Here is a 26,815-nt window from a genome sequence, read left to right as displayed (position 1 = left end):
GTCTGGTTTAGCAGTTTCTTGAGTAGGCTAAGAGGTTATCCTTCATCTTCTGGGCTGATCCACAATGTTTTCTTCTTGGTTGTTATGTGACTGTCAGTGTTTGATCTCCAATATCTGGACCAGGATTTAGAAGACCTGGGTTCTTGATTCACTCTGCCACCCAATCACTCATTCAGCCATTGGGTGACGAGTGTGATTCCTTTTATGCTGAGCCTCTGCTTCTTGATCTAAGAAGAGAGGTGGTTTTTCTTGTAATCAAGGTTTATTCTTATTCTGAGCTTTTGGGAATCTATGAAATTGTATCTCCCTGCATCTGTGACAATGAAGCAAGACACTAGTCACAATTTTCCTATAGGAATAACAAAACTGAGGTTGTTAGAGGCTAGGAACAAATCTCCCTGGAGACAGTTTGAGAGAGCTTGAACTCTTTCTTCTGGAAGTTCTCCATTCATTGCTAGGATATTGTATGATAGACATCATGGCATGGTTAACTTTTCCTCGTTGTAACCACTAGTTCCTTCACATGTAATGGTTCCTGCTATTTGACTTTGCCTCCTACAGATCATTCTTTGAGAGAATGGTTCAACATGTGGTATTGTGGATCCAATGGAACTGCCACAACTCAGCCACTGCAACCCAACCTTCATTTCAACAGTCCTGCCCTTCTTCATTTCATTTATAGAGATGTACTTTTTGAAAAAAGCCCCTGTAAATGTTCCTGAATCAGGATGGCATTTCCACTGTTCTTTTTCTAAGAAAAGGATTTTCCAGGGGGGTAAATTTGGAGTTCATAGATAGTACTGAGGACTGAGACAGTGGAGTCCACACAGAGTATTAAAAATAAATACGTATGGGGACACCTGGGTGGCTCAGTTGGTAAAGCAGCTGCCTTCAGCTCGGGTCATGATCCCAGCGTCCTGGGATCGAGTCCCACATCGGGCTCTTTGCTCAGCAGGGAGCCTGCTTCTCCCTCTGCCTCTGCCTGCCATTCTGTCATCCTGTGCTCTCTCTCTTCCCCTCTCTCTCTCTGATAAATAAATAAAATTTAATAAATAAATAAATAAATAAATAAATACGTATGACAGTCCCCATATGTATGTGTATATGTATTAGAGTCTTTACATATACCAACTGTTCCATTTGAAAGTCAAAACAGACCTAGAAAGTCAAATACTTGTAAGTGTCTCAAATTTTCATCCATGCCATGTCTATACCCTTCCTGTCTCTTTGAGATTCCCACTGTTGGTCTTCCCAAACCACTAAAACTATAGAGATAGCCTGGTCCCTAGCATGTTCTCACCTCAACGTCAGGTTAGAGGACTTGTTTAGGGGACCATTGATTTGGTTTTGAGTAGCATAATATCAGTAGCAGTGGAACACTGGGTGATTTGGATACAAGTAAAGGCCTTCTGATCTTTTAAAAAGTTCATCCCCAAATAAGCAAGCCTTCAAGGATGAGTGAGGACATGAGGCAAATTCCTAAGGATGCCTGGGGTTGAGAAAACAAAGAAAATCCATAGGGTCCTAAGTGCCTCGAGAGCATATTCACAGAAAACAAAGACCAGCTGCAGGGCAGCTTCTGGGATAAGCGGGGGTGTGCTTGTCAGTACTGTCCAAAGTGCAGTCAACTTTTTAGACCACTGAACAGATTTCTACTCTTGCTCCAGGAGAATTTTATTAGCAGAGTACCACAGACAGAGGGACACCTTTTTCTTGAAATAGATGTTGTGTCTTGGTTTGTACCATAAGCTTCTCTTGGTCAACACAGTGAAATGGAAGTAACCCAGCTTCTTGTCTGGACTCAATCATTGTAGGGATTTGAAGAGGAGGAGAAAGCTCTGATACTCTAGAAAAGCTAGATACTATAGAAAGTTCTGATACTCTAAAGCCTCCTTTGTATACAATGTATTTGGAGCTATAAAGCTGAAAGCACTGAACCCAAACTGAAACCACTCATTCAACCACTCAGTCTTCCCTGAGCTGATGGGGTCATTACCATTTTGATGGAGAATTCTTGCTTTCACTTTACTCCATGCTCAATCTCCCATTGATTCTAAGTGAGGAAGAGCTCCTATCTGTGTAGTTGTCTTCAGGGATAAAATCAGATACTTTCCATTCCTGGTAGACATAGTTTGAAGGGAACTCCAATATTTGAGGCCACCAGATTCCTAGCTTTTTGGTGGCAGGACCTGCAGTTTTCTTACCTCTGAATTTCCAGTGTGTTACATAGTGCCTAGAAGACAATGGTGCTTAGTAAATCTCGTAAATGAATAAACAAACACATGTTTTTATATTATCAGTAGAGTGGCATGGATTTAGAAGAATTGCCTTGCAAATTGTGAGTAGATCCTATAATAATAGGATTTCCTACAATTAATTATTCTTTCAACTTACAGTGTCTGGGAACTTCCCTGCACAATACAGGCAAAGCATAATGCTTTAATTATTGACTAATGAGCTCATCTTAAACTATAGTATATCTTGGCAGTTTTCAAGATTCTTTCACTGAAACTAGAGTTTCAATATATCATTGTTCTATCTACTAAGTCCAAGCTCTCAGTTCCCAGTAAAAGTATAGTCAGTGAATAGAACTTGCTCAAGTTGATGCTTTTTTTTCTTTTCTTTTCTTCCCACAATTATTTTCCTTAAAATTTTCAGGTTTGCTTGTGTGCTGGTGTTTGATGGTCAAAATGCACATTGATCTCAAGTACTTTCTTCTCAGCCCGACTGGTCACCTCTTACCTAACATTCAGAAGATAGCTTTCTCTCATTCATTTTGATCCTCCTAAAAAATGACTTCTTAAAGTCTTCCTATATCGTATTGTGATACACAGAGATGGAACACCTATAATGGGATTACACTTCCACTTAAGGAAATTATTCCTAGTTTTTACAATGGAATTAATTTGTCATGATTTCATGGGATTTTGCTAAAACTACTGTCGTTTCCCCAGCCAGCTTCAGGACCACTAGTATATCTGAAGCAAGATGATCTTAGGCCACATTATTAACCAGTTCCGTTGGATTTTTCCATCATGCTCTTCTTTTTTTCTGACAGAAAGATCCTTAGGGAGGCACACATTGTTTCTCCCCATAACTTAAGTTCAGTCCTATACCTTGAGTTTCTTCTCCATCAATGCAAGCTAGGTGATGATGTTATCTGTGAGCAGGTGACTTCAATAGTTTTGGCTTGTTTTTCTGGAATGGTCTTTTTTTTTTTTTTTTCCTTTTAAAAGGATATCAAAACTGAATATTCAAGAAGTCCATTTTTCTCTTTTTTCTTAGATGGGAAAGAACAGCTCTTAAAAAGCCTTATCATTTAGTTATTCATGATCACGTATTTTGTCTTTGTCTACACTGATAATGACAGCTTACCACATGTTGGAGATGTGATGGTAACAGACATAAACCCAATCAATCCCTGTCATCCTGGCCTTATGATCCAGCAGAGGAGGTTAGACTGCCCTCCTATGGTTTAAGAAATAATACGAACTCTTATCCTTTGTAGGTTTTTCAAAGAACCTAAGGCTGTCCTCTAACTTTGGATCCATGATAACTATTTTTAGCTTGAGGATGAAAAGTCTCACTTGTCCACCTGAGAACTCTATTGAGATCCTGGCAAATGCATCTGTTGGTAGGACACCGAGGCCTGTCAGTTCTGTAAGAATATTAATAAAGTAGGTAAACATAATTTGTGCATATGTGGAGAGTTTGAGTCATTCTCCATTTTTTTTTTGTCTCAAATTATTCACGTACATAAAGAAAAACACAGTAACATATTAGACGATAAGTAGCTCAATCACTTATAGTAAAAGATTCTAGGAGGGTCAGAAGCAAGAACCAAACCCTAAGGAAGGGGCACAGGGTTTCTTAGGTCATTAACTCCAATGGCACTTTCATGCATATAATCCATTCCCTTTGTCCTTCAGGTTGCTAGAAGGTCAAATGCGAAACCATAGGACAGGAGAGGGTTCAGGTCTGAATTGCATGATCATTCTTGTATATTTCCCACCTTAGACTTCAATGCCGATGCCTCTCTATTTGTGAGATTCTCCATGTAAAAATGGCAGGCTTTTGTTGACGATTTCTAAAGTCAGGGACCACACCTTCATTATTATGGTACTCTGAGTCTTTTGCACAGTACTGTTGATTTGTGGGTTGAAAGAAACCAAGATCTGAGAAACTAGTTCTCTCCAACAAAGTACAAGTTTCCTGCATCAGGTCATGATGAAAGCAGCAACCAGATGTCTGCCACAGCTACCACAGCTCTTGACAAGACTGAGGAAAACATCAGTATCATTTGCGTGTAGATGGTTAGGCCCTCTTGATCATTTTGATGGTAACCATGGCAACCACCCATAACCAGTGCTTAGATATGGGATAAGAGCTAGACAGTGATACTGTCATGTCATAATTTAGCTAATCTAGCCCAAACCTAACAGAAACCTTTTCCACCTAAGTGTTTCAGAAAGTAGTGACACCTCATAAGAGGCCAGAGGATGGCTTGTGCTTAATATTAATACTTACTCACTTGGGCAGTGCTCTCCAGGGGCTCTGCTTACACTTGGGCTAATCTTATGGCTACTTGTCACTTAAAAAAATCTGGAGGAGTAAAACTGGATGGTTCTGAAAATTTTGCCCATTTGCATACTAATAAATGTTGAAGTTTGCTTGCTTGAAGTGTTTGTTTTATTCTCCTAGAACCAAAATGCAAGGCATCAAGCAAGCAATTTTTGCAGTAAGAGCAAACAGCCCCCTCCTGCTGAAAAAATTGTGGTGTGGGTGCTTGCTACACGACAGAGTCCAGGTATCTTGGCACAATTTCTGGGTCCCACTGTATAAGGGGCAGAGTTGTGTGGTATCAGGAGACCAGGGCATTGAGTGAGCCAGCTTTGAGTCCCAGATTTCCAGGGGACAATGAGGTGACCCCAGGCTTGTCTCTACCCGAGCCAAAGGTTTCTCACTTTTACAAAGGAAAACTTGGACCAGATAATTTCTGGTTTCTAATTTTCATTTGAGATGGATATTTTGTACAAGTACCATGGGGAGGAATGTGAGTTGAAACCTCATTTTAAAGGCACTGATCTTAGCTCCTGTCCAGAGGGCACCCTACTTCTGATAAATTTCATTATCTTTGGCTACATAAATTGGAAACTATTTGAACTTGTGTGTGTGTTCTCTCCCCGCCAATTCATAACTCCCTCGAAATGCTACACGTGGGATTACCAGGGATGAGGGAACAGGCAGGACACAGACCACGGCAGGGAAAATGAGGTCCCTTTGAGAGCGTTTAGATGGTTTTGTTAGTTTTTCCCAAAAAATAATTTTAAAAAATCGTGGCTTTGGATATGCAATGACCGTCTTATTTCTTCCTTAGTGTTTTAGCTCAGTCGGCCACCTCTTTGATTCGCAATGCATTTTTGTTCCCAAACTATTTGCTTACTCTAGAAAACAGTTAATTACTGGTCTGTTTTACACAAAGGGGCAGTGGTTCGAGAAAGAACTTAAACTACATTCCCTGCTTACCAAACCAAAACCCAAAGCAGTCAACCAAACGGACAGATAGCACAGCTCATCGATAATTTCTCCCCATCCTGGTCCAATAATGATTTAAATTAAGAACAGCAGATAAATGTATATCCTAGAAGAGATTAGCGGTACCATTTATATATTGTAAAGTCATGCAAACCATGCTTAAAAGGAAGCAGCTTCACTGTGGTGACCTGGGGAGGAGGAAGGCCGTGAGAAGCCCCTGCCCTGGTGGGGGGCCGCCACGCACATGCATGTGTTTGATGCAGCTACTGGTGATCTCACCGTCAAGTGTCGGGTGTGAGAGCAAGTGAGCTATACAAAGTCTGTCTACATTACAAGGAGAACTCAGCCCACGACCCCTTCTAAATGGGCTTGTTGGGAGGGGTCCACATTGAATCAGAAATCCCATCCCCTGTGGATGACAGAGGTATGGAGCCACTGGGGGTGAAGGGGTCCGTGTCCGTGTCTGTCTCACCCTCGGCGAGGTAACGTTTCTCCCTCATCCAGCTCGATCCCCCACTCGGGCCAAACATGTAATCATCTCTGTCCTGGGAGATGCTGAAGCCACTTGGAGACCGCTCCAGCTCCTCATGGTTAACCGACATCAGGGACAGGGGCGTGTCACTGTCCCGCGTGATGCTCTGTCTCTGTCTGGGGGAGACCCGGTCCAAGCAGGGGCCGTGCAGTTCAGCCTGGGAGTGGTAGCTCACTCTGGAGTCGAGAAGAGTCAAGATAGGCAGGACAGTGGGCCTTTCCACATACGTTGCTGCTGAGGAGGAAAGTGTTGCTTGAACCTTTCCAGAACTGGGTCCTCCTCGGGGCAGGTTCACAGGGTCATGGGCAAAAAACCCAAAGGGGCCGACTTTGTCCAGGGGCAGCTGGTGGAAGCTGTAGGGGGCCTCGGGGGGGCCCTTCTCAGAATAGTTGCAGATGATGGTTTTTAGATCTGAATCTCTGTTGTCCTCTAGCTTCTCCACCTCTGCAGGTGAGGAGGTCCCCTTGGTCGGGTAGTATTCCGTGACGTGCACCTGCAGCCTTTCCATGTGCTGCAGGTGCATATCTACCAGGAAGTCCAGTTTCTTCCCCATGTCATGAACCTGGGAGATACAAGGAAGTGGGTGTCACTGCTTTTCCAGGATGGGGGTGGCTTTTTCTGGTTGGGAAGAAATACCACAGGAAAGCAGGAGGGTTCCTGCAAATCATCATCTTTACAAAAATGGACTATTTCATGCTTCCTACCTTGGAGCCCTACACATGGATTAGTGCTAATCTAGAAACAACCTGGCAAGAGCTTTCTGGGAAGTGAAAGCTGGGACCAGAGAAGGGATCTGACGACAAGTGGTATCCTTGGAGGAGATGGCTTTGCTGCTGCCATTTGGGTCAAGGAGCAAGAGTTCTTGATTTGCAAATAAATATTCACTTAGATAGAAGTCTGTGGGTGGTTAGTATCTGTTCCTCCTATGGGCTGTGCAAACCTCTAAGACCCAAGAGCAGTGGGCAGCAAGAACTGTGTCTCTTAGAACTGGAGGTCCCAGCTAAGGGCCTTGGAGTGGGAGCTGCAGCCAGGTAAGTTGTATTTGCTCCGAGCTGCAAAACCTGGGAACTGACTCAATCTTTGTGAGCGCATACACACGTGTGTGTGTGTGTGTGTGTACATGCATGTATGGTGTTCCCTCCCCGACAACTCACACTCCCCAGAAGGCACTGCAGGCAAGGATGGCACCCCTTCTTCCAGGTAAGACCAGGTAGCACAGTACCATGTAGAGGCTGGGACAGTATCCGAGCCTTAACGGTAACTAATACTTAGAGCACCTAGTAAGTACCTGACTCTGCTTGATGCTCCTTAAAGATGTTGACTCATTTCATTTCCCAACAGCTCTGGGAGGTGATTATCTCTCTTTTACAGGTGAGGAAACAGAGGCAGAGAGAGGAAATAGTTTGTCAAAGGTCATGGAGCTGGGAAATGGAAGAGCTGAGATTATAAATTAAAATTTAAAAATGAAAAATTATATTCTTGATATGCCAAGAAAGGTAATCCTCCAAATTTCCTCTTGCCTCTCTTGCACAGGTCCAATGCTGGGTTATGAATAAAACGAGAGGGCTGGTAGGGCTCCTCATGGAAGCCAACAGACCCATCTTCAGTGAGTACAGCTGTGCTCACAGAAATCTTTTCCCAGAGAAAGAGGACACGTGAGCTCAATAGGGTGCTGGGTGGGAACGGCTTCTCTTTCTGCCCTGACCATAGCTGCGAAGAGCAGTTAGATCTGTTGAGGGCCTGCTGCGTGCCAGCAGCTCTTCCACACGATTCATGGGTACCAACTCATTCAGTCATTATAGTCACCTTATAAGGTAATGGAACCCCCATTTTACAGATGGGCACCCTGAGGCTCAGGACAATGCATGAACTTGCACAGTCAGTGTGTGCTAACTCGGGATGTAATTTCCACATCGCTTTTCTGAGTGGTAGAGATTCAACTGTTACCTTCCTAGGAGGAAAAAAAAAAAATGACCTTTGAACACAAAAGTCCTACAGCTTGTTTTTTGGTGAGGGAAAGGAAAGACCCACCTGTCTTTCGACTTTCACGAACTTTCCCATCATGCTTTGGTCTTCAGTTTCCGAAGTGGATGCTCTGGCTACATATGGTTCATTCCTAGGAAAGAGCCAACGTGTCGGTCGGTAAGATCGTCATACCTGCTTGTGCTTTGCCAGGCTGTCTCGGCAGAGCCAACTATGGCCCCTGGAGCTATCATCCCCATGCTCACGCTTATGCAGTTTGGAAGAGACCCACTCAGCTCTGGAGGCACAAGGGAGTCAGGAAAGGCTAGCCTTCTCCTGCCTTCAGCACTGGGGTCTTACTATTCTCTGTGGCAATAGATGAAGCCAAATATTAAGCTGGGTCAAAGTTAATAAAGCAGCGTGCTGTGTCTAGAGGGTTTGGTGCCTTTGAATCACGTATTTTGGATTTCAGTGTTGGACTAAGTTTGAGAGCTTCTAAGTGTGTGGAGGGTAGACTGGGTTGGGCTGGGGGTTGGCTAATGTTTGAAATTCTATATGGTGGGTATATCTCATCTGTTCCATTTGGATGGATGGGGGGAAACAGATGTGGGATCTGGAAAATGATGCAAAAGAGACTTCTGGTAGGGAATGGAATTGAGATGGTTCCTTGGTGGTACAGGTTATGTTCTAAAGGAGAAGCGAACCTGTGGGGAGCCTGGCTGGGGCTCAAAACCATCGTGTCAGGCACTATGAAGGTAGCTGGTTTTCTCTTTCAGGGGCTCTTGACTCGTGCTCAACCCCTGGCCTGTCTCAGGGCTGAGCAGTCTTGATTTATTTATTTTTTTTAAAGATTTTATTTATTTATTTGTCAGAGAGAGAGAGAGAGAGAGAGCAAGAGCGAGCACAGGCAGAGAGGCAGGCAGAGTCAGAGGGAGAAGCAGGCTCCCTGCGGAGCAAGGAGCCCGATGTGGGACTCGATCCCAGGACGCTGGGATCATGACCTGAGCCAAAGGCAGCTGCTTAACCAACTGAGCCACCCAGGCGTCCCTGAGCAGTCTTGATCTAAAGCAGACATGGCCTGTGTGCTCATTCCAGGCCACCAGTCTTTTCCTTCACTTGTGCAGAGTTTTAAGAACATGTAAACCATTTCAAAAGTAAAGAATTTCATATATGACATATGAATATTCAGTGTTTCTTGAAAAATTAGACTCCTCAGAACCAGAGGATAGTGATTCCTAAAATTAACAACAGCAGAGCAGAGCAGAAGGATGATGATTTCCTTAAGTGGGGCGCATGCCCTCCAGGAGCCCCAGGTCTACCACCCCTCACTCCATCTCCCCAACTGAGGCTGAAGGTCAGATGCTTCATCCCGCTTGCACCCTTGCTTTGTTTATAGTAGGGAAACTTATTGCTCTAAGGTTCCTGGGAGTTCTTTCTTTACTCATCCATGTTCCCTGTCCTGAAGACTTCTGGGAATAAAGAAGGTATAAATTTGGGCAGTGGACTTTATCCAGGACTGCTCCTGGTTCATTGGGGTCTGTATAAGGAACACTTCCAAACACTTGGTGTGGGAAGAGCAGGACTGCCCCAGGGAGGGACAGAGCTCTCTGCTTGTGACCATGCTGTCGGAGGCCTGACACCTGATTTCCTTCCCTGTGAGGGGGTTTGGTCCACACAGGGCTAATGGGGCAGGAAATGCTAAATGGCCTCAACTCTGCTCTCACAAGGTATTATTCTATTGTGTTCCAATACATTCGTGGGGCTTCTACACTTTTATAACACGTTGAGGGTTATGTTTATTTTCAATAACCACAGAAGGAGTGTCGCCCACATGGTCTGGAAAGAGGGACAGTAAGTCTTTAGTACGGCACCCTTGCAAATAGCCCCAAACCAGAATAAGCTTCAAGCTCTTATCTTCATTTTACTGAGAGGAATGGCAACTTGCCCCACCCCCAACCCCACCGCCCCCAGCCATAAAGGAAGTGAGCTGAGATATGGGCATGGGGGCGGGCCATGCAGCCGCAGTCCATGTCCCCATGTCCCACCTGGGAGACTGCTGAGATGGGTAGGTGAACGCTGCCCCTCTCTGAGACTTCTTGTGTTTTGGGGTAGATGGAGGTCCAGGGGTGAAAATCATGTCTATTCTGAAAGAGACACACAAGGAGGGGATTACGTCACAAAGAACTTTACAGGGAAAGAGAGGAGAGCAGTTCCTTCTCTTCGCTCTTTAGCCAGGCAGAGTTTGAGATAATATAGGAGAAGGGAGAGGGGAGTAGGGGAGGAGAGAGAAAGAGGGGGTGAAGGAGAGAGATAAATTATAATCGCAATATAGTAGTGAGCGCATCTCCCCATCCCAGGGGACAGAGGCAGCTAAACCAGAGACAGGGTGAGGGTCATGTCTTGTTGGTTCTTCTAAAAAACGTCATGGGTGCCACAAGCCTATCTGGTGGTCCACCATTTTTATTCTTTCTCTGAAAACCTGATTAGGGTGTTTTCTCGTACAACCGTAGGCTTCGATTTCAGCTGTGCAGATCTTTGCTGCTCTTCATCCCCTGGGGGGATGGCTCTGCACCCACACTTGCACCTCGCTTCCATTTCTGTAGGAGGCGCCAACTCCCCCATCTATTTTCCCCAAGCACGACCAGAGACAGATGTACACACTGCCCTGCAGGACTGGGGCAGGGTGTGGGACCAACTCTGCAGGCTCGTTACAGCCCCAGGACCACTAAGACCATGTGCTCAAAAGGAGCCTTGGGTCACTCGGTTTCTCTGCAGACCTGGCTGCTCCTCCACTGACACCACCATATACCCAACCACACTTCCATTCTCTCGGTCCTACCACCCTATCAGCATGGCTGGGGATATGCAATTAGCTATCCAGGTGTTCAACCTCTAGCCACGGCTCTTTGAAATAAATGTGCCTAATAAACATTGAAGCAACACCAGCTGGAAGGTCCACTCTGCGTGCATTAAGATGGGCCAATAATCTTGATCTGGTATGTCCTAGACATCATGCTGAGAGAGCCATATTTGCATCAATGACAGCATGTTGGGCTCAGAACTCATTTGCTCATGCGTTTGTGAAGCAGGCATTGAGCACCGACTATGTGCCTGCCACTATGCTCGGTAGCAGTCAGTATTCCATTTATGGATAAGTCAAGGTCACAAATAAGTGTTCCTCCAACCCGACATCATGGTTAACTTCCTACTCATTCAATCTGATGGTTCTGTTCACTCTGCAGGACACCCCAGCAGGGAAACACGATTCAGATGAGGACACCAATGTCCAGACGGGACTTGACTTGTGTCCACCTGAAATCTCACACAGGCCAGACGATGAGCCTCAATATAGGGCTTTGGTTTCCCAATGTCCGTTCTGTGTCTTGACTTCATATTACCCTTTGGTTTTTTAAAATGGATTTTTGTTTTAGAAGGAAATTTTTATAATTCATTAAAGATTTGAACAATTTAAAAAGTGGACTTTTTAAAGACACACATGGACTCTTCACTTTAGTATAACTACAGCAGTCTGTTGGGGGAAGACCTACTCTTTTTCTGCAGGTTCCCTATATGAGAGTGTGTGGGTTTATTTCTAAGTAAACATATGTGCATATGTTTTTGTAATCATACAGTATGTATGTATTATAATATCACTAGATTGATGTAGAGACTGTATAGGAACACAATCATTTGTATACATTTAAGTATATGGAGGTATACAAGTATAAGTATGTAAATATATGTCTTATTGTATTATTAATAATCATATTGTGCATATATATATTCAATGATCACATCATTTTTTAAATCTCATTATATACATTTTTTTTTTTTTAGAGAAAGAGAGTGTGAGGGGACTAGGGAGAGGGGCAGAGGAAGAGGAAGATAATCTTAAGCAGGCTCCATGCTTAGTACAGAGCCTGACACAGGGCTTGATCCCATGACCCTGAGATCACAACCTAAACTGAAATCAAGAGTTGGACACTGAACCGACTAAACCACCCAGGTGCACCTCATTATATACATTTTCTAAATGTCATTTGATGGTTGTATAACTTTTTAATAAGAGTAGGAACATTTTTTTCTTAATTGCTATTTATATAATTAGTAAAGTGGAATTTGGTGTGTCAGACAGAATAGGAGTTGTGCAGCCAATTGAATGTAGTGTGATTTCCAGCTCTGCCACTGATTAATTTTAGGTGAGCCCACTGCCCCTTGAGCTTGGTTTTGTGATCTATAAGAGGATATCCACAATGCAATATCTCATGAGGTTATAAGGGATTAGACATACATATGCAGAACACCCAGATGCTCAACAAAAATAGTGGCAATTATTAGTTGGGTGTTGATATTGTTTCCATATTTTCACTATTATAAATAATACCTGGTGAACTTTTTTTTAATATGGTGAAAAATTTATATTTAGCATTGGATGCTTGGACTCAGTTGATCATCATCTCATTCTGACTGGCAACATTCAAAGCTTCATAGTCAGGGGCCAGTTAGACATATGCCTTTTCTCCGTGAGGACTGATCAGGGTGTTGACCTTGGCTAAGGTGTCACAGAGTTTCTTCATGGCCTGTTTGGTGCTTGTTGGCTTTCATAGCCACAATGCATGATGAACATTTTTGTTCTTAAAATTTCTCCCCAGCACCCTGGACTGTTTCTGAATGGCTTTCACCCTAAGCGCTAGCTAGATTCAATGGGCTCAGGTTCCTTCGTGGTCAGGAGAGCAGAGTTCCTCCAGATACAACTCTCTTACCTGGTTTGAAGGTACTTTATCCTGGAAAGCATGTCAAGATGTCCTGCAGAATACTGCTCAATCACATCCTTCACATCGTAAGGCCTCAAAGTCTCCTTAAATTTTTTTTTATAGAGACGGAATTGTAGGATTCTGCAAAGCGAAGTGGAGACGTGTGTGCTTCATCAGTACAGAGTAAAGGAAACTACAATTCAAGCCTAGTAAACTCAGGGGCAGGCAGAGCAAAGAACCAAAGAGAAATGACTTGATGGGGGAGGAGAATTTCCAACCCACGGTTCTGGTCCCAGCCCTTCAAACAACACAGAGTCAGGCTGGCCGGTACCACTTTTTCATGACTACCTTCCTTCAATCCTTTAAGTAATAATGAAATCACAGTAACAATAAGAGCTAACATTCATTGGGCATTCATTCCAAGTCAGACACTGAGCTAAGTGTTTTATGAACAATCCGCTAACAGATCAACTTGTAGAGGATAAGACTGTGGACCAAAGAGGTCCAGCATCTTTCCAGGGCCACCTGACTAATAATGTCAGAGCTGTCCTCAAACCCAGGTTTGTATGCTGACAAGGCCCATGCTCTTAATCACCGTGTCACACTGCTTTCTATCTGAGGACAGTGGGCATATTTCCTCTCGACAGCCTCTTTAATTATTTAACGTGTGAGCGCCTAGAAAAGAGAAACTACCTGCTGTTCCCTGAGTTCTCTCAGCTTCTTAATAAAAGGGGGGAACCTAGAACTTATGGATGCCAAAGCCTTGTTTCCATCTTCCTGGGAATCAGTAAAGACACCCAGATGGCTAATGTTCCTTGAAAACCCCATGACAGGGTCAGCCTCCAGTGAGCATGGTGTCAGGTAAAACCCCGAATCATAGGCTAGCGCTGGGAAACAACAGCCTACGTACGCCAGGCCCTCCCTTCTCTCCATGAGGGTCTCTTTCTGCACGGTGTTTGTCACAGCCCAGGTCCAGCATCTCAACACTCTTTTGGCATATGGATTATGCCATCCAAGTCATGTGCCATCCTTTCCAACTGGGTGCCATTTTATGAGCCTGCCCTTGATGCGGCTCTTTCTAAGGTAGGAGTCAGCCGCATGTGGCTCACAGAACAAATCTGACCTACTGCCTGTTTTTGAAAGTAAAGTGATGTTGGAACACACCCACCCCCATTCATGTATATACTGTCAATGGCTGCTTTTGTGCCACAGAGTCAGAGCTAAGTACTTGAACAGAGGCCTGTGAACCACAAAGTCTGAAATATTTACTGTCTGGCTCTTCACAGAAAAAGTTTGCCAACCCCTGAACTAAAGGATCAATAAAAAATTCTAAAAAGAACAGGGCAGAAGCCAAACCATGGCTCATCCCAGCAGAGACCTCCCTCTAGTTTGGCACAGATTCATTCACTGGTTTTATTTTCCTTTCCTTTCTTTTTTTTTAAAGGCAGTATTTATTTATTATTTGGCTGGGTGGGGGAAGAGTGTGCGTGAACAGCGGGAGGGGCAGAGGGACAGGGAGAGAACCCTAAGCAGACTTCCTGCTGAGCATGGACCCCAATGAGGAGCTTGATCCCACAACCCTGAGATCAAGACCTGAGCCAAAAATCAAGAGTTGGACACTTAACTGACAAAGCCACCCAGGTGCCCCTCATTCACTATTTCTTTGAATAAGATCTTTGAAGTAGTTATGAATCTAAGTAATAATGCTTTCATCCAGACATAGTTCTGTCATATTGCAGTGTCAGGAGAAACCAGGTCAATGGCCCTGCTGGGGTTCACATTTTATAACCCTATTGTGCTTCCCTGATAAACTGGACTAGGAACCTTGCTGAAAATGTCACAATTAGTTCTTGGAGAATCCAGCTTAGCTTCTAGAATTCACTGCCACCATTGTAGAGTGCTTATAAGCCCCTCTCCTGATCCAAGTTTCCTGTTAGTAAGCCTATTTTCATTTTCTTGTGGAATTCTGAAGCAAAACAAACATAGCCAGGGGGGGATTATAGTCTCGCCTGAGACACGCACAATCCTATAACTGACTATCTTGTTGAAAAGTGCTAATTAAAAAGAGCTAGATGGGTGGCGGCAGATAAGGAAAGCTATTTTGTCTGAGAAGCCTATAAAGGAAGAAAACTCCATGTCAACATACACCCCACGCCCCAGACCTGTAAAATAAATGATGGCCAAAGCCAGACAAGAGCATGACAATTGAAAATAGTGTCAGGAGACTATGGGAGCATTTTATAAACCAGAAAGCAAGAGTTACCCATGATGCTTTGCTAACGTAGAGATCATTTTTCTTCAGGCAACATGCCCGTATGAGTTTTGACATACCCTGGAACCTGACTCAGGACTACTTGACAGGGTTTCCCACCCACCTTCCCAAAGCCAATATCCTGTGGGAGCTGAACTGGGGTCTGGGTAGGCCTTCAGTGGGGAAGAGGGGGCCTCACCTGACGGCTCGGATGGCGGCCTTCAGGGTGGGGATCATCTCTTCAATGAGGAAGTCATTCCCGTAGGCCCTGTCTTCCGCCATGGGATCACCTGTCCCAGCATCTGGGAGGGAGACACACATATCAAAGAGCAGGCCGTAGCACTTGCAAAAGGCTTCGGGACCCCATTCGGTCAGAGCCTTTGAGGCTCAACCACCAGAGTCTTTGCTTCTACTTCATGAAACAAGATGGTATTCTGTAGTTGTGACACTGTTCAGGCCTTCTTAGCAGGTCCTTCTATTCTCCAGACATGAGTTAGAGGTACCCGTAGTTCAAAAATGTTTACGGGGGAGAAGGCTAGCAAGGTAGGGACATGAGTTTTGGGGTTCTTGAGTGGCCCCACAGAGACAGCAAAGGGCATTCACAAGGGTGTTATAGTCAAGCCTCTGAGGCCAGCTTCTTTCTGTCAGGCACTGCCCTGATGACCTTGTGGGGTCACTTTCTGAGACTTGCCTGTCCTTCCTTGTCACAAGTAAAAGGGATGTAGAGAGATATCCCTCCCACTGTCTTCTCAGGGCTCTTTTCTATTACCTGTTCCCACCCCCCTGGGGATGCTAAGGGCTCTGGGTCTTCAGATCACTCTGCACCTGGGCCACCAGGCCCTTTAAGTTGACCTCCATGGCAGTGCACTTCCCTTCCATGTGACCCATGTGAACCAAGGCTAGGCATCTCAAGGCTCCCTGGAAGTGCCTGCACAGACCAGTGTGGTGATACTGGACCAGAGAATAGGTAACTCGGAGCCCCCCCGACCCCAAGCTATGGGGGGGGGGGGCGGATCACAGGTGCCCCCAGCTCAGCGGGCATGCATGGGATGAAGCAAGAAATGGATCTTATATCGTGGGGGGAGAGGGGGAGCAAGGGAAGGACCAGGCGGAGGGAGAAGTGGAGGGGACAGAGCAAGAAAGGAGAAAGGCCTCACCTTCGGAGCTCTGCCAGAAAGCGTAGGCTTTCATGCGGAAGGCGGTGCGGAAACGTTCTTTATTGTTTAAGCCCACAGGCTTTGGTTCTTTAGAAGGACTTTCTTCTATGGCATCTACATTCAGAGGGGTAAATAGCTTTCCTTTAGTATTGCTACCACGAGGATTAGAAAGGCGAACCCGATCCAAGAGACCCAGCTTTTGGCTACAAAATAAGCAAAAGTGAACAATTTTCCTCCTTGAGTGCAGGCTTTCGTAATTACCCAACCCTCTCCATAAAGACTCGCATATTGACCTCTGCGTGTGATGGGGGGGAAGCGAGCCCTCGGTGCTAAAGTTGCTTTAGCGGCTTGGACTGGAACAGGGCTTGGCACCTCACTAGCTATGACACCATGGGCACATTTCTTAACTTCTCTGCACTTCCTTTTTCTCAAATGCTGACATGGAGCTCAAATGGCAGAGGGGACATCCAATGCCTAGCTTCCAGCGGCAGATGGCTGAGATTCATGCCTTCCCCTGTACCATCGCCTCAGTAACTTGCTTTGTACCACTCCATGGTGCCCAGGGGAGCAGCTCTCACAGAAGAAACCTTTCAAATGCTCCTCGAACAGACTTGAGTGACATAACTTACAAAAAACAGGCATCCAAACTGGATGGATAGAACTTATAGGGGAGGCGGTTCCTGAGCTTGGATGGGAAAAACATTGCATCTTTAATTTACTAACCTCTAACAGGAATGAGCATATGTTTCAATCGTGAATGTAGGTAACAAACCCTAGTGATACCCTCAATACCCCAGTCTTATGCTGTGTCTTCCACAGCAGAAATCACAGGGCATTTCAGATCCTGTTAGCCCCTGGGGGTTGCTGTGCTCCCAGTTGTTTCCAAATGATGGTAGTATTCTGACCGGCTACAGGTCTTGTCCTTAAATGCATTACAGAGAAGCCCATATATGACTGCAACTCAAATGTTTTAATATTTTGATAGTTATCAATACAATCAATTTCTTTTGCATTTTACATATGAATTCAAGATTGTGATCCTGAGAAAAGGTCCCTGGAATTCAACACACCATCAAAAGTGGTCTTGGCACCAAAAAAAAAAAAAAAAAGAGTTAATAAGTCCAACATAAAGTAGTTCTGGTGCAGAACTTGTGTCCAGTTCCTCCTCTGGCCATGAAGATGACCTTGGGCAAATCTGCATTTTCTGAGTCTCAGGTACCTCATCTCTAAAAAGGAGTGCCTACTTCACACGGTTGCAAGGAGATGATGTTTGCCAGGGATTTGCCATAGATCCTGGCATGCAGTAGGTGCTCTATAAATATTATCCCTCCCCTCTCCCAGCTGGGCAGGAGGAGCAAGACCTTCTTTGCCTGGTACATACCAGAGAAAAGCCACGCAGTGAATTTTCCCACATCAAGAGACTCAACTCAGTGGCCTCCTCTCACTACCCCACACAGAGCTTGGCACACAGTAGGTGCACCATGTGCTTGTGTAATAAATGGCTGAGTGGATGTATATGGCCTCTGCACTGGCCAGAGCTGACTTAGTCTGTCTGTCTTTCTTTCTTTCCTTCTTTCTTTCTTTTAAGATTTCAATTATTTATTTGACAGAGATCACAAGTAGGCAGAGAGGCAGACAGAGAGAAAGGGAGGAAGCAGGCTCCCTGCTGAGCAGAGAGCCCCATGCAGGGCTTGATCCCAGGACCCTGAGAGATCATGACCTGAGCCGAAGGCAGAGGCCTTAACCCACTGAGCCACCCAAGCACCCCTGATTTAGTCTTTCTAAGGAGTGTGTCAGGTGATCGCAGCCAAGTGCCTCCTGCCAGAAGCTGCTTTCGTCTCTCTGGAGAGGTGCAGTGGGGAGGTCACAGGTGTTGGAACCAAGGAGGAGGGTAGAGCACTCTGCTGGCAGAGCAAGTGCCCAACCCCCTCTGAGCACCAGGTCCTGAACGGTAAGTGGGCCCAAGAGCACCTACTGCGTGGAGGTCTGGGGGCATTACACGTAATAACATCTGCAATGTTTCCTGCCTCCGGCCTGGCACAGAGAAAGCACTAGGACATATTTAGGTAATAAATAAATGAATGAACATAGGAATGGACAGCTCTTACTCCTGGCTTCCTCTGGACTGTGCTCTCTCCCCCAGTATCGTTATACTAGTAACCTGACCAGAGTACATTCCAGGAAATTCTAGCACTCAGATGGCTCTATCCTCCCTGTGCTAAAGACAAAATTTTCAGAGTGGTTTTCCTGACCAGTTCTAGATGAATGACTGCTGGGACAGAGAAATATATCAGGGTCCATGGACTAGAAGTCCTGTACAAGGCAAGAAATCAACTGAACAGAAGGAAGGCTTTCCAACCTATGAACTCAGTAAAAGGGGGACTTTAGGACAGTCTCTCTTCAGGTCTGCTTCTTCTTGGCCCCTGCCTACTCTGTCTAGCTAGATCAGGAATAGAAATTATCCTATCTGCACAGAGCCTCTGCCAGCCCCAAGTCTCTGCCTGCATGCTATGGCACGCCCAGGTCCTCCAGCTGCCATGCAGCCTGCCTTCTCAGCCCACCTCATGGCTATCTACCTTTATTTATTTATTTTTTTAAAAAAGATTTTATTCATCCATTTGACAGACAGAGATCACAAGTAGGCAGAGAGGCAGGCAGAGAGAGAGAGAGGAGGAAGCAGGCTCCCCGCTGAGCGGAGAGCCCGATGTGGGGCTCCATCCCAGGACTCCGGGATCATGACCTGAGCCGAAGGCAGAGGCTCTAACCCACTGAGCCACCCAGGTGCCCCGGCTATCTACCTTTAAATAAAATGTCCTGAGTGCCCCACCCTCATCCCTGGAAATCAGGGACTCCCCACACGCTCCAACAACATGTTGCAGTTTTCTCTGTCACACTCATACACACTGGTACAGACCGTATTTCCACATCTGCCCCCCACCCCAGTCTCCTCCACACTGGAATGTGCAGTCCGAGCAAAGCAAAGACTCAGCCTGGTTATCTTTGAGCCCATGACCCTCCTCCCTTCCTCAGCACATCCCCAAGTTCAGGGTGGCGATGAAAGTCATGACCTTTGGGGCACTTCCAGCCCTGAGGAGTGAGGTCCTGAGGAACACATGACTCCGACACAGAAGTCACTCTCTCTGGCTCCAGCTCCTCACAAGCACTGTGAGGACAGTCCTCGCTGCGCCTGGCTTTGGAAGGGTTAAATGAGGGGGTCCATGGAAAATGCTTAGCCCACTTCTGGAATGAGGACTGGAGAAGCCTTCAGTAAATGCTGGCTGCCACCATTATCTGGGTAAATAATCCTCTTGCCGCAGAAGCAGGAGAGGGCTAATAACATGCATATAAAGGATGGATAAAATTTCCTGAGCCACAGAAGAAGTGGTGTTTTTTTAATGAACAGATAAGTTCCAGGCATTTATATGTTATTTTACCGTGCTTCCTAATGCCGGCCTCACACACTCACCATCCTCACTGAACTTGACCTCAGCAGGAGATAAGTGTATGCACAGCCTAATTCCAGATAAACTAAGCAAAGCAAAAGTAATGGCAGCTGCTCTGTCCTGACTGGTAATCTCAGCATAACCGTCGGAAAATTATGAAGTTAATGACAGAGCCCTCTTGTTCTCTCTGTACTGGGATTTAGGATTTGCCTATTTGGCATTTCAAGGCTTCATTGCAACCTTTAAGACTCTGAACTGCTTCGGCTATGTTTACACAACAGGCCATGGTCTCAGAGGATGGTTTATGAGAAAGATTCCGAAACCCAGAGGCATCAGGCACAAGTCAGAAACCTCAGCTGTGAATTACTCCCAGCAATAACACCTAAGAGGCTTACGGAGTTCTTCCTCCGGCAAACGGGTGATCAGCTTACTTCTTAATTGTGTTGCTTGAAATCCATGAACCCAGAGGATAATCAGACGCCAAACAAAGTTCACCCCAGAAAACTCAAACCCATCTCTGCCCTCCTCTCTATGGATTTCTAGCGCATTAATGAGGTTTTGTGCTTGGAGGGTTCTACAGGTCTTGCAAGCAAAGCCTTCTTTGAAGCTGACATCAGATTTTCTTGGATAGCTGGGGCCTCTGATTTATCAAGCGCAGACAAACACTTTACAAGCATGAATTGTAAAACTAGAAATAGACTGGAGACAGAAAAGTAAAATCAAGAAGTAAAACTTTCCCTGGCAAAGACAGCCCTTGCCCTGGGCTCCTGCCTTGGATCACTCCAGCCATGCTCAACTCTACACAGTTCTCCGGCACTCACACCTCCATGTCATTGTATATATCATGACACGCACCCAGGAAAACCTTTATCCCCTTCTTTTATCTAAATGACTCTGACTTTACATCTGAAACATGGTCCAAGCCTCAGCCCCAAGGCTCATTTCCCCTTGCAGTCCAATTACCTGTCCTTTCACTGTGCTTTCTGTAGGCTTTTCACAACCATGCCACTTGGCCACCCTAATGAAATCTTCGACTTACTAGGGACACTCTTGCCTCAAAGCAATGGTCGTCAACAAGAGACAACTTTTCCCCCCACCCAACAGTGGACTTCTGACAATGTCTGGAGTCACATTTGACTGACATAACTTGGCAGGTGTTCTTGGCCTCTGGTGGGTCAAAGCCAGGGATGCTGCTAGATGTGTTACAAACACATAAGGCAGCCCCTGACAACAAAGAATGACCCCACCCCAAATGCCCATGTTGTTGAGTCTGAGAAACTAAAAGGTAAGCTATTTGTCTGCAAACCATACTTTGATCAATTATCTAGCATCTAACACAGCTCCTGCCATGTTGTAAGCACTGAAAGCATTATTTGGATGTTGAATGAATGAAGGAATACAATATGTGATCTTCTGTTAATAAAATGCATCCAACCTCAGCTGAGAGAGGGAGTGCTGTATGGTGCAAAGAGTGAACTTGGAGCAAGAGACCTACGTTCAAACCTCTGCTTTGTAGTTAATATTTCAGCTTAGTTAAGTCATTAGCTCTTTCAGATTTAGTTTTTCCACCTCTAAAGTAGAGCTGATGTTATTTATTTATTCAACAAGAATGTGTTCTACACCTTGTAAATAATAGGCTCTTGGTAATTTGCTGAGGATATAGTGGTAACTGAAACAGATATGGATTTTGGTCTCCAGTGAGCTTATAATGAGGTCAGGAAGATATACAAACAGATGCATAGATTGCTAGAAATCTGACCAAGAAACAAAGAAGTGCAGTCATGGAGTATAATCAGGAGGTTGACTTTGATGGAATGATAAGGAAAGGTCTCTTGAGTGGATGGGAAGACCAATTAAGTGGCCAGTCTCAGTAGTCCGGGATTAAAATGATGGTGATCCAGATGGGAAAGCTAAGACCTGAAAGGTGAAAAGACGCCAGACTACAAAGGAAAGGGGTGAGCACTCCTTGGGCAGAAAAATCATCTGCTGGTGTAAGGGGCATGAACACTGGGCTTGTGTGACAGATGAGGCACATGGCCAGAACATTATGAATGAAGGGTAGAGGGGCACAAGTTGAGGTCAGAGGACAGATCAGCAGGGATTCTAGAAATAGGATTCAGAATTAAGAGCAGAAAACAGAAATTTCTGTTTGATTTTAAGGGTACCTGGAGGCCAATAAAAGTTTTAAGAAGGGGAGAGTATTCCAACTAGCATTTAAGAAAGAACATCCATGTTCAAAGCAGCGTTATTGACAATGCCAGAAGGTGGAAACAACCCTAAAGTCTGTCAAGGAATGAATGGATAAATAAAATGTGGTACATCCACGCTGTGGAATATCACTCAGCCTTAGAAAAGAAGGAAATTCAGACCCATGCTGCAATTCATCTTGAGAACATTATGTAAAATGAAATAAGCCAGTAACAAAAAGACAAATAGTATATAATTCTGCTTCTCTGAGGTATCTGGGATAGTCAAGTTCATAGAGACAGAAAGTAGAATGGTGCTTGTCAGGGGCTGTAGGGAGCAGAAAACGAGGAGTTGTTTTTCATGGGTAGAGTTTCCGGGCGTTTCACAAGACCAAGACATTCTGGAGACTGGTTGCACAACAATGTGAATATATACTTGAACTTGAATATACTCATGAGTATATAGTAACATTACATACTTGAAAGTGATTAAGTTGATAATTTTTCTGTTATATGTACGTAACCACAATCAAAATTAAAAAAAAAAATTAAAAGGACACAGTGGCTGCTTGGTCATGAGTTGGAGGGGAATGAGGACCAAAAAAGACCAGTGAGAAGTCACTGAAGTTTTCCAGAGAAGACAAGCTGGTGGTTTGAACCAGGGTGGTCACGGTGGGAGCAGACTAGAACTTTGACTTGTATTTGGAATAGAACCACAGTAGTCTTTCCTGATGGACTCCATGTGGGTCATGAGGGAAAGAGATGGATAAGGAGACACTGTTAGGTTTCTAAATGCACAAATGGGTGGATGGTAATGCCATTGTTTCAGCTGAGCAAGATGGGAACCAAAAAAAGTGGGGGACGGGATTTGGAAAAGAAACCAAAAGTTGAGCTTGGCAGTCCCTTTCCATGACACATACGGAACCACATACATACACACTTCGTACGAGACTGTCATGTGAGGCAGACTTTACTAAATTGTGAGAATTTGCCTCACAGCTCAAATAACTTAAAATTGAATATTAGATATCACTTCTAAAATAGAAGTTGATTTTGCTTTGTATTTGCATAAAGAAACTAGAAGGAAAGATTCCCTAGAAATTAAAAAAAAAAAAATGATGTGAGCAGGGTGGGAAGGTGGAGAAGGGTTCATGGGATACAAGCTGGACCACATTTCACTATATGGCTCTACATTATTTTGATTTATAAACCATGCAGATGGGTTTTTTCCCCCAGAAAATTAAATTAAAAAGTGATTTAGCCACTCTCCACCAGGAATTGCTCAGTGGTTCGGCCATCCTGCTGGATTCTGATGCCCCTATACATTCCCAAGGTTCCTTCTAAAACACTCCCTCTAGGTTGAGTCCTACCTTGCTCCAGTGTAAGTTTTTCTCACTCCCAACTCAATTAAACTCTTTTGTCCCTAATTTCAAATTCAGCTCTACCCTCATTTTTTCCACATTAAAAACTCATAAAAGCATTCATTAAGGCATAAAGAGAGACCTAGGAGTGGAACTTTTAAAAGCAATTCCTGCCCCACCCTTCCATCCCAGATACGGAATAAGATGGTGGTAGTGAGGAGTGGTTTTCAACGAGGCTGGGAAACCATGGAGAAGTTGGAAGGGAGAAAACCCAGCAGGTGAGTGAAAGAATGTCAAAGGCAAACTGCTCTTAGTGAACAACTTCCCCTAGGACCAACTTGACTATATTCCCTACCCTCCTCATGCCACCTTTGTTGGGCATGTGTGTCCAGGAAAACCTAATAAAACTTAAATTAAAAAACAAACAGAAAAACAAGAGTTCAGCTTGGGATGTGTTAGGAAGGAAGATTGAGAGGTGTCCCATCAAGTAAACATTTGTGGATTTTGTCTTTCTTATCTGTAGTTATACTCCCTACAATGGTTTCTGAGACACAGGAGGGTCTTCACAAATAATCACTGAACAAGAGGATGGATGGAAGGATGGATGGATGGGTGAGGGAGGGATGGATGGATGGATGGATGGATGGATGGATGGATCTGTAGTTATACTCCCTACAATGGTTTCTGGGACACAGGAGGGTCTTCACAAATAATCCCTGAACAAGAGGATGGATGGATGGATGGATGGATGGATGGATGGATGGATGGATGAGGGAGGGAGGGATGGATGGATGGATGGATGGGTGAGGGAGGGACGGACGAATGGATGGATGGATGGATGGGTGAGGGAGGGATGGATGGATGGATGGATGGATGGGTGAGAGATGGATGGATGGATGGATGCATGCATGCATGGATGGATTGGTGAGGGATGGGGATGATGGACACACCAAGAGTACAGGGTCACTGCAGCAAGAGAAGAGTCTTTTGGAGAAGAGGCCAATCTGTCTTGAGTTATTTGTTGTGAGAGCCCCATAGGCACAGACTAAGTGACCAGCACAGAACAGTCAATCCTACCTGTAGGGGTTAAAGCCTTAAGTTTGTCCCTACTCTCCCTCATCCTTTCATCTTTCCAGATGGAAAGGGTGGGGCCTTATACAAGACCTGCAGCCCTCTTTTAGATGCTTCCTTTAGTGCCACAGTCTGCCCCAGAAAAGACTGAGAAGGCAAAGAGATAAAGAAAACAAACAAGAAAAATCCAAAAAACAAAACAACTGTCAACCTGTCACCATCCATGTGCCAAACCTTTGAGGGTCTGGTGTCCTATTTTTTAGTCTCTGAGAAAAGGCTATGAATGCAAATTGCTATCTCAAGTCTGTTTCTTTTTAATCAAGTGGGAAATCTTAACTAGGGATTAGATGACAATGAAGATACAGTAGATACAGCAGGTGTCAGGGGCCGGAACTTGACAGGCCCTCAATGAATGGCATCAATGTTGAGGAAGACAGTGATGATTTCTCTAGGCTCTCACATTGTTCACAGTGGGTCTGGCAGAACCAATTAACTCATATCCTTTGTTTCTAGGTACAAAATAAATTTCTCTGTCCAGAAATGAAGACACATTTATTTAGGCATTTTGTGCATTTTCCTTGAACATCTGCATACTGTTCTTCCTTATTGCACGGGCATTCCTAGTGATTTCTCAGATAAGAAAGATGGCTGGTGGAAAGATCACAGGCCTAGGCACACAGTGTTTGTTCGTTTGAAGGCTGAAAGCATGAAGAAGGAAGGAACAAAATAAGGGTCTTACTCCCTCCCTTAGCCCAGTGAGAAGCTACTCAGTCCTTGGCAGACTAAAGCAAAGTGTCTCTGTAAATTTTTTCCCAATGTCCTGCTAGAGGCAGAACTCAGAGTTCCCTTCTTTCCTTGTTCTCTCTACCCCTGTGCCAGTAGCATTCCCATACCAGCACCCCCCACACCTCACTGTTCTTTCATTAACACTTCTGTCTCTTCGCCAGATTATGAGGTCCAGTTTTCTGGGAATCTCCAGGGTGTGACACAAAGCAGGGCTTTTAAAGAAAGGAAGGAACGAAAGAGGGCAGGAGGGTGAAAGGGAGGAGAAAAGTATGGCAAAGCTAGAATTCAGAGCTATGGTGATGTGACTCCTAAGTCAGACCTGCGCTATGTAGAAAAGACTGGGGACTAGGCTTTTGTAGAAAAGCCTAGAAATGTGGATGCCCATGAGGATAATAATAGTGATCATGACAAAGGCAAACCCTATGTAGTACTTGTCTTGGGTAAGTCTCTAGTATAAGCATCTAATTCTTACAACAGCCCCAGGAGATACGTACTCTCACCATAACTGTTATATTTATGGGGAAACTGAGGCACAGAGGTTTGGCAATGTGTCTAAGAGCATGCAGTCATAATTCTTAAAAGTGAACCATAACTCTTAGTGCCTAATGCAACAATGTAACATGGGCCCAATTCTGCTCTCGTGGCCACAAACTCATAGCACAGAGGTCCTGAAGTGGCTTAGCCCTTCCCTAGTCTGCCCTCTGCCCTCTAGCAATGAGGCAGCCTATCCCAGGGAAGTGGTGGTTCTGAAGGGACTGTCTGGGTTGAGGAAAGATGGGGTCAGATATTACAAGGCATGAGGAAGCAGGACTGTGACTGGGTAGGATTGGCTCCTGGGCTACAGAAACAGCTTCATGGCCTAGAAATAACCCTGATGTGTTAATCTGGTTCTCTTGCCTCTGGACAGGTTTGCAAAGTTAGCTGAGCCAATAGCCTACTTGAAATTCCTCTGAACCATTGAACCTGGGAATGATTCTGGGACATTTGCAGGCAGTGCTCAGAGGACATGCAGACTCACACACTAATGTGAGCGAGGAGTAATACACTTTTCTCTGTTGGTCTCCTAGAAGAATTATTTTCTCCATGTGTCCAAATTTCATGTATGAAGAACATACCAATTGACCAGCATTAATCCCTAGTGAGGGATTATTCCACTGGTATCATTCCAACCAGCCTAGAGGGTTGTTCCTATTGTTATCCCCACTTCACAGATGAGGACATGAGGACAGGAAAGGCTGCTTGAATTGCCCAAGAACACTCAGCTAGTAAGTAGGGCAGCCACGCATTGAGGTCTAATGGTCTGTTTCTGGAGTTTGTTCTGAGCTCCTGTTGCTATGACTACCTCCTAATTCCACCACCTGGTTATTTTTAGTCCCTGGTTAAAGAGGAGACAGAATCAGAGTTCTGGAGGGAGCCAGGTAGACCTAGGAGTCAATCCTATTTGAGTGATTTGGGCTGAGTCCTTTCACCTTGCTGGGACCCTGGGTCTTCATCTGTGTAGGACACACTGAAACAGATCTCTCACAAATGTCCCTCTCAAAATCATGGATCCTGGATGTGCTCAGTGTCCCTATATGCAAACCAATCATGCTTGCCTTTGGCAGATGTGGAAGGCTGAAATGTTTCCCAAAAGATATGCTCAAGGCCTGACCCGATAAGGGTAAATGCGAACTTACTTGGAAATAGAACCTTTGTAGATGTAATCAAGTTGAGACCTGCTCATACTGGAGTAGGGTGAGCTCTTAATCCAATCACTGCTGTCCTTATAAGAGAAAGG

General features: G+C 44.8%; 1 protein-coding gene across 1 annotated transcript in view; it reads right to left on the bottom strand.

Annotated features, from left to right (window-relative positions):
- Positions 1 to 1,072: 1,072 nt before the first annotated feature.
- Positions 1,073 to 26,815, bottom strand: part of KCNQ3 (potassium voltage-gated channel subfamily Q member 3) — a 299,479-nt gene continuing 273,736 nt past the window's right edge. The window contains exons 10-15 of the mRNA XM_059165604.1: positions 16,192 to 16,394; positions 15,234 to 15,336; positions 12,793 to 12,924; positions 10,075 to 10,173; positions 8,099 to 8,183; positions 1,073 to 6,629 (exon numbers count right to left, since the gene is read on the bottom strand). Coding sequence (XP_059021587.1) covers positions 5,895 to 6,629; positions 8,099 to 8,183; positions 10,075 to 10,173; positions 12,793 to 12,924; positions 15,234 to 15,336; positions 16,192 to 16,394 — 1,357 coding nt within the window. The 3' untranslated portion in view covers positions 1,073 to 5,894. The remainder of the gene's footprint in view (positions 6,630 to 8,098; positions 8,184 to 10,074; positions 10,174 to 12,792; positions 12,925 to 15,233; positions 15,337 to 16,191; positions 16,395 to 26,815) is intronic.

Source organism: Mustela lutreola, chromosome 3 (genome assembly GCF_030435805.1).
Source record: "Mustela lutreola isolate mMusLut2 chromosome 3, mMusLut2.pri, whole genome shotgun sequence".
NCBI classification, from domain to species: Eukaryota; Metazoa; Chordata; class Mammalia; order Carnivora; family Mustelidae; genus Mustela; species Mustela lutreola.
This window is presented reverse-complemented; position numbering and strand designations above follow the sequence as displayed.